The sequence below is a fragment of the Choloepus didactylus genome, chromosome 12, assembly GCF_015220235.1.
Source record: "Choloepus didactylus isolate mChoDid1 chromosome 12, mChoDid1.pri, whole genome shotgun sequence".
Taxonomy (NCBI): domain Eukaryota; kingdom Metazoa; phylum Chordata; class Mammalia; order Pilosa; family Megalonychidae; genus Choloepus; species Choloepus didactylus.
The window spans coordinates 39,313,058-39,325,219 of NC_051318.1; the positions used below are offsets into that span (position 1 = coordinate 39,313,058).

A 12,162-nucleotide genomic window follows, 5' to 3' on the forward strand; every position below is an offset into this window, starting at 1 on the left:
TTCTTGAGCTCAGAAACACTAGACAGCACTTCAGTACTACACTTGTGGGGATTTTAAAGAGAAATCCCCACCAACAAGCACAAAAATGTGAAAAATGTGGCAGTAAATATACTGTGGTAAGTACACATTCTCAGTATGAGAGCTCAAGCAATAGGGCAAAGCATGTCACCTTGCTTGACCTCAGCTGAGAATGTGTGCGTTGGGTGACTCAAATTTTTTGCCACTCTGTGTATGTCCATAAATGACCACGTAAATGTCACCAAGTATTGATTTTTTGTGTTTTAAATAAATTTTAGCAAGCAGGCAAATTCTCAAATACAGAGTCTCCAAATGATAGGGACTGACGATACTTAGATGTTCTACTTAGCTGTTACATTCTTAATAAAATTAAATGTGATCCTTAAAGGGTAATTAGTCATGTGTGGGCAGGAACTGTAAAATGGCACAGTACAGATAAACTGCAAGGGCATTTGGTAGGTGCTTGCATCAATGTGCCACTTTTTTAAGAATTAAGATACATTCATTCATTCATTCATAGTCACTCAATCTATGAGTGTTTTTTTAACTTTTTATTTTGAAGTAATTTCAAACTTACATGACAGTGGAATAATCACCAAAACCCCAGAGAACTCCAACATACCCCCGGGTCCACCAGATACCCAGATCCTTCAATTGTAACATTTTGCCACCTTTACCTTTACCTTTATCTATCTACCTATCTATCTACCTACCTACCTACCTACCTACCGAACATCTGAGAAAAGGTTGCACACATCATACTCCTTGAACACATAATACTTCCATGTACATTTCCTACAAGCAAGAATATTCACTTATGTAATCATCTTAAGTGCAGTTATCAAGTTCAAGAAATTTAAGGCTGATACAAAGCTTACATTCTATATTCCAATTTTTTCTTATGCCTCAATAAGCCTTCTTGAGCTTTTTCTCCTCCATTCTTAGAGTCTATCCAGTATCATGTATTGCATTTGTCATTATCTCTTCAGTTTATCTATCTTTCTTTTTAATTGTGGAAATATACATAAAACATAAATCTTCAGTAAATATTTTTAAATATCTTTACAAACAAATCCAAAGGATCAACAGTATTATTTTATGAAAATAACTTCAAAATATTGTCATGTTTACCTAAAAATGTCTTATTGTTCCCGATATCTATTACTGCTTAAAAAACTACCCCAAAACTTAATGTTTAAAATACCCATTTTATTATATCTCATGATGTTGTGGGTAATTTGGGCACAGCTCAGTTGGGTGATTCTTTTGCTCATTGAGTACTGACTGGGGTCATTCAGTGGTATCCTCAGGTAGTGGAGGGGCTGCACTAGAGGGTCAAAGATGGCTTCACCCACAGGCCTGGCACCTGGTGGAAATGGCTGGAATGGAAGCTCCCTTTCCCTCTTCACATAGTCTTGGGGCCTCATCACTTATCCTCTAGCAGAATAGCTGGACTTACATGGAACTCGGGGATCCAAGAGACCAAGGTGGATGCTGCCAGTGCCCTTAAAGATCTGAGCCAGAACTGGTATAGCATCACTTCTACTGTACTCTATTGGTTGAAGTAGTCACAGGCCAGACCAGATTCAAGGGGAGGGGAAATACATCCTACCTTTCCATGGGAGAAGTATCAAAGAAACTGCAGTCATCTGTAATCAAACACACTTACTAAGAAAGATGTCATCTTTTAAAATAGTTATTGCTAAACGAGCAAAATTTCCCGTCCCTAAGAATTTGTTTACCCAAATTAAGAAATACAATACAAAATGATGTTGACCAGGCCAAAGAAAAAGACTGTTTATATAGACTAGAGGCCACAAAAATATATGCAAAAATGTGATCCAAACCATGATTCTTAGGGAATCTGAGGTAAGGGTCTAGAGTGTCCATATACTTTATCACCCAAATTGAGACACTTTTGAGATGGAAAGGATTAAACAGAGACATATGACCACTGTTCTAGAAAAGAGAACAGATCAAGCAGTGGTACTAATTCAAAGGATAGACAGATAGATAAAAAGACAGACTGACAGAGGGAGAGAACTGTTAGAAGTCAATCAGCATAGCCTTTTAAGAAAAGCTTCAGGAGTTGTTATTTTAGTAGGATGTACTGATGGGAGCAGTGGAATAAATCTCCTTCCCCCAAATATTCCCTGCCTGCATAAATGTACTTGTATTTCTTTCAATTATACCAAAAGATATGCTCAGGGTAGCCTTAGCAATAGACATTTTCTGTCATCAAGACTAGCCCTTTAAAATGTATATGCCTGTGGGAGGTACTGATTTCTTAGGCAGGGATGGTAAAACCATCCCTTGCTGGCTCTCTCAGGGTAAATGTTGCTAGTGGATCATGGCAGCATTTTCCACTGAGCCCACACTCGGCTGGAGGGACCTTTCTACACGGCCACATCTACCAAGATTAAGTCTCCTTTATACTCTTCCTCATAAAGTTAACAGCACTTCAGGACTGGCTGATAGCCATTTCAGAGCAGGATCAGATATAGAGGCTTATGCAAACATTTCTGCTCCTTAATGCTAGGCTACTGAAAAAAGTTTTGTGTGTCATTTAGTATTATGCATAAACTGAATTAACCATTGAGAAATCCTTTTCTCATCTTCCACTCTTCAAAAATAAATTTTAAAAATAATCTTAATTTCTAGTTAGCTTTCAAGTACGTGTGTGTGTGTGTGTGTGTGTGTGTGTGTGTGTGTATATATTTATATATATATATATGTACACACACATATGTATTTAGTCTTCTTAACAATGGACATCCAGCCCTTCACTACGCCAACACTGCTGATGGCTAGAGTTTGTTTGAAGTGTTGGTTCACAAAACAGAAAAAGGAAACACAGTCTGAGTGTATGTAGGTCAATTGAGGGAAGGGGAGAATTATATTCCAGACAGTATGGTTTTATATATATATATTATGTTTGCATATTTTAGTTGTGCTAATGCAAAAACAAAAAAAAAGTGAAGATAAAGCATATTCTTTGTTACTTAATCTATATTAGATTATCCCAGATAGCTAATTTTTATCTTTAGATAGTCCCCAACTATCTTCCCTGGACTCCTACTAATCTATTTGCTATTTTCCCTCAATTTCCCAAAAACCAATTCACTTTTCTAAAGTTTTCTAAAGTAGTAATTTCTGTTCAAACCATTCTACAACCAAATACAAATAAGATTTCACTTCCAGGGAGGATAAAAGTGTACTAAAAGTACAAAAATAAATAGATAATTGCCAACACTAGACTTACAGACAGATTTCTGACTCTATAATCAGCCTTGGAAACACGGCCTCGTAAACCAATGTTTTTTTGTGGAAGAAGTTTTTGAAATTTAGAATGCAAATTATTTTAAAAATTCTATTTCTCTCTCTCTACACACACATGCATATATATAATTAACTCAATGCTGTCTAATATATATTCATTTGTAGTGCATTTTAGCATACCAGAAGGACAAAGATAGACTCCTGTATTTATTCTGCATAATGCCCAGGGCAATGCTATGGAAATGAGGTGTCTTAAACCATATTATTTTATGTTGACAATGATGACTTTTATACAAAGAAAGACACAACATTTTCTGGAATCAATTTATTAAACAGCTCTGCCAATATGTTACTATTTATAACTACTCATAAATACTGTCAAAATTAAATTCAGCTCACTCTTGGTTTTCAGGTCATGAACAGGTCTATGATTGTTACCAACTAATTTTTTTAAAGAAAAATATTCAAAAAATGCTTAATAGTACGATCACTTTTAATAAAATATTTTTTATATTTAAATTTTTTTGCTAAAAATCATCACAATTCCTTGTGAGTTACAAAAACATATCAGCACCATTGATAGCCAATATATTTAGGTTTTCAGCAATGTATGATTAGAAGTACATTTCCAGTAGGCTTAATCAGTATTATGTAACTAATGCATCAAAATTCCAAAGACTTCCAATGTTGATTTGTTACTGGACTTACCAAACCATGACTTCAATATAATATACTGTGGATATGTGATCAGATACCCAATAATCTTATTCTGATTCACATGCTTAAAATACCTTATTTCATAGTAATGCCCTTAATTTAAACTGCAATTTATGAAAAAAAAAAAAAAAACAAAAAAAAACAGGCTATTGTAGGTGTTTATTTTTTATTAGAGTTTTCCTACAAGGTAAAAGGGAGAAATAGGTGTTTTAGGACACATTTCCAAAGAGGTTTCAATTTTTAAGGAATATGAAGCTGCATCTTAAAATATGGTATTTTAGATCTTTTTATAACCTTAAACTTCACCAATAATGTTATATTTTATGTACACATCTTACTGATGTCTGTAATCATACTATTATTTTATTGATGTTACTCTACTAAAAGACTCTGATCTGGTAAAGCATAAAGGCATTTTTAAGAAATGTAACTTTTTATCAGGCTGAGAATATTTTTTAATGGAATGAACCACAACTGTCCAAGTAACAAATAAAAAGGCAAACATATATATATATATAAAATAAGTGGCATATTTCTGCATGCCATTATGAGTTCATGATAAATTTCCAAGAGAAATAATCTTTCTAACATTTTTAATTTTCTAACCATTCTGTCTCCATCAGTTTTATCTGTTGTTTGTAAGGCCACTAATATTCAAACTCAAATCTTTTTTCCAAAAAAATTTACTTACAACACTTTTTATGAAAAAAGCCTGAATTATGAAAGTATGTAAGAAGACAGTAGGTAAGAACAGATGGAGAGAAACAGGTAACAGGAAAAAGTCAAAAAAGCACAGGAAACCCTAGAGTAGAACCACACATCCTTCCCTGGGGGCTGAGAAGCTAAAGAAAATGACTAAGAGGAAAACTGTTTAAAATAAAAATTACTCTTGAAAAGAATCCCTTAAATTAAGTATAATGCATGTGGTCTTATGTAAACAACTTTGCTCGGAAATATACACGCATTTTAATGTAGCGTATATAATTTCCTAGAAGCTTGCATGCAGAAATTAACTCACTCAAGTGTATCGCTACTGGAAAACTTTAGCAAATACAACGATTCCTCCTTGGTTGGCTCTTCCTGTTGGTTGCATCATCTAGACAGTTTATCATCTTCCCCACCTCCTCCTTAGTGTTTATCTATTATTTAATTATCCAATTTTTATCCTGAAGGATAACTTCAGGAAAATCAACATCATCTACTTTTGCTTGGTGGCCTGAATATTTCTCATTCAGTGGTTAGTTATGTGCCCTTTCAAATCATCCATAGGTTCTTGTCAGAGGATTTACCGATATGCAGGGCAGTTGGTACTTTTGTCTGTGTGCAGCAGAATGGTTGGTTGGCTATTTGAATTACTTCTACTACCCCTTTAAAAAAATAAATATCATTATAGTGTGATTCCTCTGATTATAGATTTTATTGATAATATTATCAGCAAATCTTAACTAGACAACATACCTAGGTTTTCATCTCTCAGACTGTGATGGCAATCCTGGGATGGCAAAAAGAAAACTACTCTATTGTGATGTTCTCATTTTACAATGCAGCAAAACAGAAGTTTCCCTGTCAGGAAAAAATCATGGGCTATAAAAAATAGCGCATGGATATTAAGCTATGTAGCTTGGAGGTCCAGTTTTGGACTACAGTTTTGTTACTGCAGCTATCAAACTGGGGAAGGCAATGTTTGTGGAGAAAGGAATAGTAGCAGAGATCCGGAAGTTTCACTTACTTTGGACCCAGCATCAATCTGTCACAGATCAAAGATCTTTGTGTGGCAATTAGCAATTTGCCTCTATTTTAGGGTCGGTTTTTATGGCTTCTTATTATGAGGGGGGAAAAAGTGTGAACAAGCAGCTGGGTCACTTGAAAGTGGATCATTCTACTGACATAGAATGATAATAAAAAACCTAACTTATTCATGTCGGATAGCCCAAATCAACCATCTCCCTATTCTCTGTCCCCAGTCTTAAAACACCCTATACCTTCTAGCCTATTGTACTCTATGAAGTCTCCTCTATACATCTCACAACTCTCAAGTTTCATCCTTGGCCATAGTTAGTGGTTTCTACATTCTATCCTTGGCTATAATCACTCATTTCTATCTCTCTATACCATACCCAGTAGGTTTCATCCACTTTCCAAATCTAAACTATGCATATGATGCCAAGTCTTTAAATCCATACATAACCTAACTTTTTAGGCTTTTTAAAAATCTAATAATCTTCCCCAGCTATTGCTTCATAATCCTATTCACTCATGTTCAAAATGTCCAAGTTTCTTTAGTCCTTTCCCTCTCCCTCTACCATAAGTTTTGTTAATTCATTCTTTACATCACTTACTTCCACACTTTCTATCCCTACAGACACCACATTAATTCAGAATCTTCATACTTCATATAAAAAGCAGATTATCACAATATTTTGCAACTTTTCTCCCTGAATATAGACTATTACTACTAAGCCATCTATCATATCACCACCATATCACTCCTTCTATAACAATTTTGATCACATTCCAAGACTACAGGATCAAGTCCAAAGTCTTAAATTGCTGTTAACTTGGCTTTAAATTTTTAAGCCTTACCTCTTCTCACACTTCTATACATATTCCTATCTTAGCCAATCTGTTCTATTTAACACCCAACAAACAGCTCCTGGTTCCTTAAGGTTCATATTAAACTTTACCTCTTCCCTGATCGCCCCAAACCGAAGTGTTTTCTCAAAATGTTAGAGCTGAGGGTAGATCATCTACTCATTCTGCAAAGTTAAAAAAAAAAAAGAAAAATTATCTCTTCCATCTATAAAATTAAAATGTTTGGGGAAACAGGCCCAAGGACAAAAAACTTTTCTTCCTGAACATTTGTTTTTTTCAATTTATTTTTCTTTTGATTGTTTCCTATATGCAAGGAGCTGTGCTAGTCATGTGGACTTGGAGTTTGGTGAGAAAAAGAGATTGCACATAAATTATCAAACAAATAAGTTTTGATGAGTGCTACCAAAAAAAGGGGCGGGGGGAGTACAGGATGCTGTTGACAAATCTAAAGCACAAAGTACAGGTGGTTGAGGGAAGGGGTGAGGTGTGATGTTAATCTAGTTTGGGAAGACAGGCAAGGCTTCCTTGATGGGCTTGGGGGACCTTTTAAGCAGGGATGAAAGAATGAGTAAGAATTAATTCTGCAAGAAGGTAGAAGAACACTACAAGCGAAAGGGAGAAAGACACTTTCAAAGAACTGAAAGAAGGTCTAGGTGCTGGAGTGTAATGGATGAGGAGGAGTTGCAAGAGGGGAAGTTGGAAAGGGACAAGAGTGTACTGGGCCTCATAAGGTCATGTTGAAGATTATGGGCTTTATCCAATAGGTTTTACATATTATATTTCAAGATACTTGAAGTCAGAACCATAGCTCACCTGGGAGAAATGAAAGAAACAATTATGAAATCAGAGAATTCTAGTTCTATTTCAGTTGAGACATTTTCTGTATCCCTATCACTCTTCTTGTGGTGTGTGACCTTACCAAAATTAATGTAAAAAAAAAAAAAAAAAAAAAAAAGCCATATAAACTTACAAACACTGCCATTTCTTGTTGATCTACTTGACTTTGGCATGAGGGGTGTACGTATAATACGTATGTGGACCAATAAATACTTAAGAGTATTGAGAGTATGGTTTATTTTTTTAAAAAGTAAAAAATTTCAAATAATAATACAATAAAAAGTTTCATTTCACTGTTTAGTCATGTTATAGTGCTCTATTTAATTTGTGTTAACTATTCATTCTCCTAGTCTTTCCCATAAAACTGATCCCTTTAAAGGAAAACATTTTGAAAGAATATCAACAAAAATTTTCCAAGGATTATTTTAATCCTAATTGCTTTGTTTTTAGTCTCATCCTTTTAACACTAATTAATGAATTTCAAATTACAATTACTAATTTATTTCCTCTAAAATTACATTTATTTCTAGGGTAAAATTTAAGCCAGGTAGGGTGGCAAAGTCACTTTTATTAATAAAAGTAAGAATGATAGCTAGAATTTTTTGAGCAATGTCTATGTAGCAGGGCACTTTAAATGCATCATCTCATTTAAGAGGCACATATTATTCTCCATTTCACAGAAGGAAACTGAGGCTGAAAGAGAAGCAGACAAGCATTTCCTAAAAATATATATACCATAGACCTGCACTGTCCAACACGGTGGCTTCTTGCCACATGTGGCTGTTGAGCATTTTAAATGTGGCCAATCTGAATTGATAGATGCCATATGTATAGAGAACACACTGGAATTTGAAGACAGCACAAAAATAAAGAAAGTAAAATATTTCATTAAAAATTTTTAAAATATTGATTACATGTTGAAATGACAGTATTCTGTATATATATAGTGGATTAAATAAAATATATTAAAAAATTTGGTTTCACCAAATCTTTTTACTTAAAATTTAAAACTACACATGTGGCTCACATTTGATTTCTATTGAACAGTGCTGCCCTGGGCCAAAGGCTGGATGTTGAGTTTGCCATTAAATACCAAGTTGAAAGGCAACCAGATACAGAAGAAAAAAAAGGGGGCCCACGGTTTCACACAGATCTTGGTTTGAATCTCTTTTCTACCACTGACTGTCCTGGGAAAGATAACAAATCTCTCTGTACTTCAGTTGGCCCTGCATTATGGTAATACTGAATATCACAAAACAACTTGACATGTATGTATTATGTAAAGCACCTATCTAGCACATGGGCAGAGGGGAGGGAATAATTATTGAATACCTCTTACAGTAACTGGTTAATTTAAAAACTGGTCCCCAAAAGAGTAGAAAATATACTTATTTGAAAACCATGTTTTATTCTCTTTAAGTGGGAGGAAGAATTAAAGAACTAGCATATTAAGTGCCTGCTTTAGCATAATATATGCATTATATATGTATGGTATTGCATATAATATACACAGATGCTTTGTCCGTTTCAATTTTAATTTATTTATAATATGCTATAGGCTGGGAAGCCAGATGATGAGGTTAGAGTGGGGTATAAAATAACAGGTCATAGGTATAAGGGTCCACGTGGTTCTTATGGATAAAATGGCTGAATTCCAGTGATAAGAGTTTATGAACACTATTTTGGCTGGTCATTGTCTTTTTAAGTCAAGAACTGAAACTAGTGAGTAAAATGACATCCAAGTAAGTAGGACTTTACTCTAATTTTGTTTTCCCTGGGCCACAGTGCAAGAAAATGTTCCAGAACACCAATTTTAGACTAACAATTTATTATAAACTGAGAAAAGTAATCTGCACTAAATGAAAAGAAACAACAAAATTGTTTTGCATCAAGAAGTTTACCCTGAGTATTTTACTTTAAGTATGTATGCATGCATCTTTATATGTTTATATTTGAATGTGAAGGTTAGGACAGTGGGCATTTACTTAGATTATTATTTGATGTACGTATTTGGCTAAAGGCCGCCATGTGGCACTGTATTAGACTACCATGTTCTATAGATTTTTTTTCTTTTTGAGTGGTGTTGGGGGTGGGGTAAAAATTTAGCATTTGAGTCCCTTGAATGCAGACCCTTAAATGTCATATACATATTCAGATTAACACTGAAATTGCTCATCTGTTAACCATAAACAATTAACTTGAAGAAAACAAGACTGTAAAAGTAAAAAGCTATATCAGATTCATAGATCTCAGAAGAGCAACAGAGGGTGTGAAAATATTCACTTTATTCTAGTTTGAAATTTAACTCAAGAAATGGCATACAAAATTTTAGTTTAGCTATTAAAGTGCATACCCAATAAGTTAAGGGAGCCAGGAGAGGGCCACCCCTCTGATTTCATATGTTGCATTAGAAATCCACCACTAGTAAAGAATTGTTGAGCATTCCCTGAGTATACACTTGATTCTTACTCTTTTAAAATTAATAGATTTAAACTGATTTATAATATAATTGTGTTTATGGTAAACTTAAAGCTAATTTTCACTATATGTTTTCAATTTTATGGCTACAGGTAGAATTGGGTAGGAAAAAGAAAGTGACATTAAATCCACAAAATTATCAGCAAAGATGAACTAATAATAAGAACCAGACAAAACAGTAATGTATAATCAAATAGAAATTAGAAAAAAATTGCTAAAACTTTGAACTAAGATATTATATTTCACAGGCTTAAAATTATAGGGAAAAATATATGCAGTCAACTTAAGAGAAAGCCAACATTTTCAGCCATTTAAGCTACCAGCCACATTTCCAAAATGCATCCTTTAGAAAAGAGTTTATATCAGCAAAGGCTTTATTTGCCTTAACTTTTAAATGAGCTAATACTTGAGTCACATCTTTTTAGAAGTTTCTATTTCATTTCCAGGAAAGGTTTTTTTTTGAGGGGAAGGTGGCTAGATTTAAAGAAAAGAAAAGAAAAGAAAAGAAAAGAAAAGAAAAGGAAAAAAAAAAAAAAAGGAAAAAAAACATTTCCCCAAAGAGTTAAACCGCATTTTAAAATTAGTAAACAGCATATTTATGCACCTATATGCTAAAAGTCCCCCAACCCCACTGAATTGTTATGATGTCTTCAAATCTGTCTTTAAAGTTTGGCACTAAATTAGAGTTCATTTTTGTAAAACGCTTTTGCACCATTAAATCTATTATGAGATGAGAAAGGTCTCTTTCCTTTCTACTTGACATTTTACAGATAAGTGTGAGCAATTTTTGCTGTCAAATATTGCAAAGGTAGATTTTTTTTGTTGTTCAATCTGAAAATGTCTCGCCTGTACTTGCACAGGTTTCCTCTTCCCAATACAAACCTACCCACCTCTTTCCCCCCTGCAAGTTTTAAACTTTGTTTCCTTTGATGTTCTGTACGAGCGCGTCCAATACTATCCAAGAGACAAAGAGCTGTGCTGTGGGTTAACTGGATGCCAAATTTTAAGTTGTGAAACAAAGCACTCAAATTTGAGATTCAAAATAATAATGATGATAATGATAACAAAAGTAACGCTTAAAACCTCAGCCATATACCTAGACAGCTCCCCCTACACACGGACACACGCGGGGGACTTCTGACCCTGAGACAATTACTCGCGAGTCCAACTGTGAAGCTTCCCTGGACCCTTTGGGGGCCGCCCCAGTAGGACCCCGGGCTCCATTCGGAAGGGACTCCCGCGGCCGCGCCCGCCCAGCCCGCGCCCCCAGCCGGCCCTCTCACCGCTTCACTCGGATGATCTGGTCCCGCATGGGCTTGATGTCCTGGAAGCTCTGCTGATTGACGAGGCTGTAGACGAGGATGAAGCCCTGGCCGTTCTTAATGTACAGGTCCCGCATGGACGCGAACTGCTCGGTGCCTGCAGTGTCCAGGATCTCCAGCACCGACGGCGACGAGTCCACCTCGATCTCCTTGCGGTAGAAGTCCTCGATGGTGGGGTCGTATTTCTCGATGAAGGTGCCGGTCACGAACTGCACGGTCAGGGCGGATTTGCCTACCCCGCCCGAGCCCAGCACCACCACTTTGTACTCGCGCATCGTCTCTCCGCTGCTGCTGCTGGTGCTGCCACCGCCGCCGCCGCCGCCGCCCGCGACATAGACCTACGCCCGCCGCGCAGCACCCCCGGACCCTGCCCCGGCTGCTGGCCCCGCCGCCTCCCGCGGCCGCCCCCACCTCACGGCCGCGGCGGTTCCCCGGGCGGCGGCGGCGGCGGCGGCGCCGGCAGCTGAGCGAGGAGCGGCCCTCAGCATGAGCCAAGCCGGGCGGCAATGCGACCCCGCCGGCGCCGGGAGGAACAGAGGACGAGCAGAGAGCCGGAACTGCCCGAGCCGACCGAGCTGCCCGAGCCGCGGACCCGCAGTGCCGCCCTCCCCGCCCCTCGCGCCTCCACGCCCAGCTCCCCGCCCGCCGCCGCCGCCGCCTCCCCAGGCGCTGGAGCGCGCGCCCGAGCCCCAGCCGCAGCGCAACGGGGGGGCGGGGCCCGGCGGCCTGGGGAGGGACGGGGACTGCGGTCCCGCCCCTTCCCCTCAGTCGCCTAGGCGACCGCCTCGCGCGCTCGCCTGAGGCTTTAGGCCGGGCGGAAGCTTCTTCCCGCGGCTAAGCAAACAAGCACCCAGGCCACTCAGCAACACCCTACCAGCGCACCCCATCGAACACCAAGGTCTGTGTACTGAGCATGCCT

General features: G+C 37.6%; 1 protein-coding gene across 1 annotated transcript in view; it reads right to left on the reverse strand.

Annotated features, from left to right (window-relative positions):
* RAP2A (RAP2A, member of RAS oncogene family) overlaps positions 1–11,848 on the reverse strand; it is a 49,153-nt gene extending 37,305 nt beyond the window's left edge. Inside the window, exons 1-2 of the mRNA XM_037800352.1 lie at positions 11,703–11,848; positions 11,205–11,558 (exon numbers count right to left, since the gene is read on the reverse strand). Coding sequence (XP_037656280.1) covers positions 11,205–11,558; positions 11,703–11,731 — 383 coding nt within the window. The 5' untranslated portion in view covers positions 11,732–11,848. The remainder of the gene's footprint in view (positions 1–11,204; positions 11,559–11,702) is intronic.
* Between the last annotated feature and the right edge of the window lie 314 nt (positions 11,849–12,162).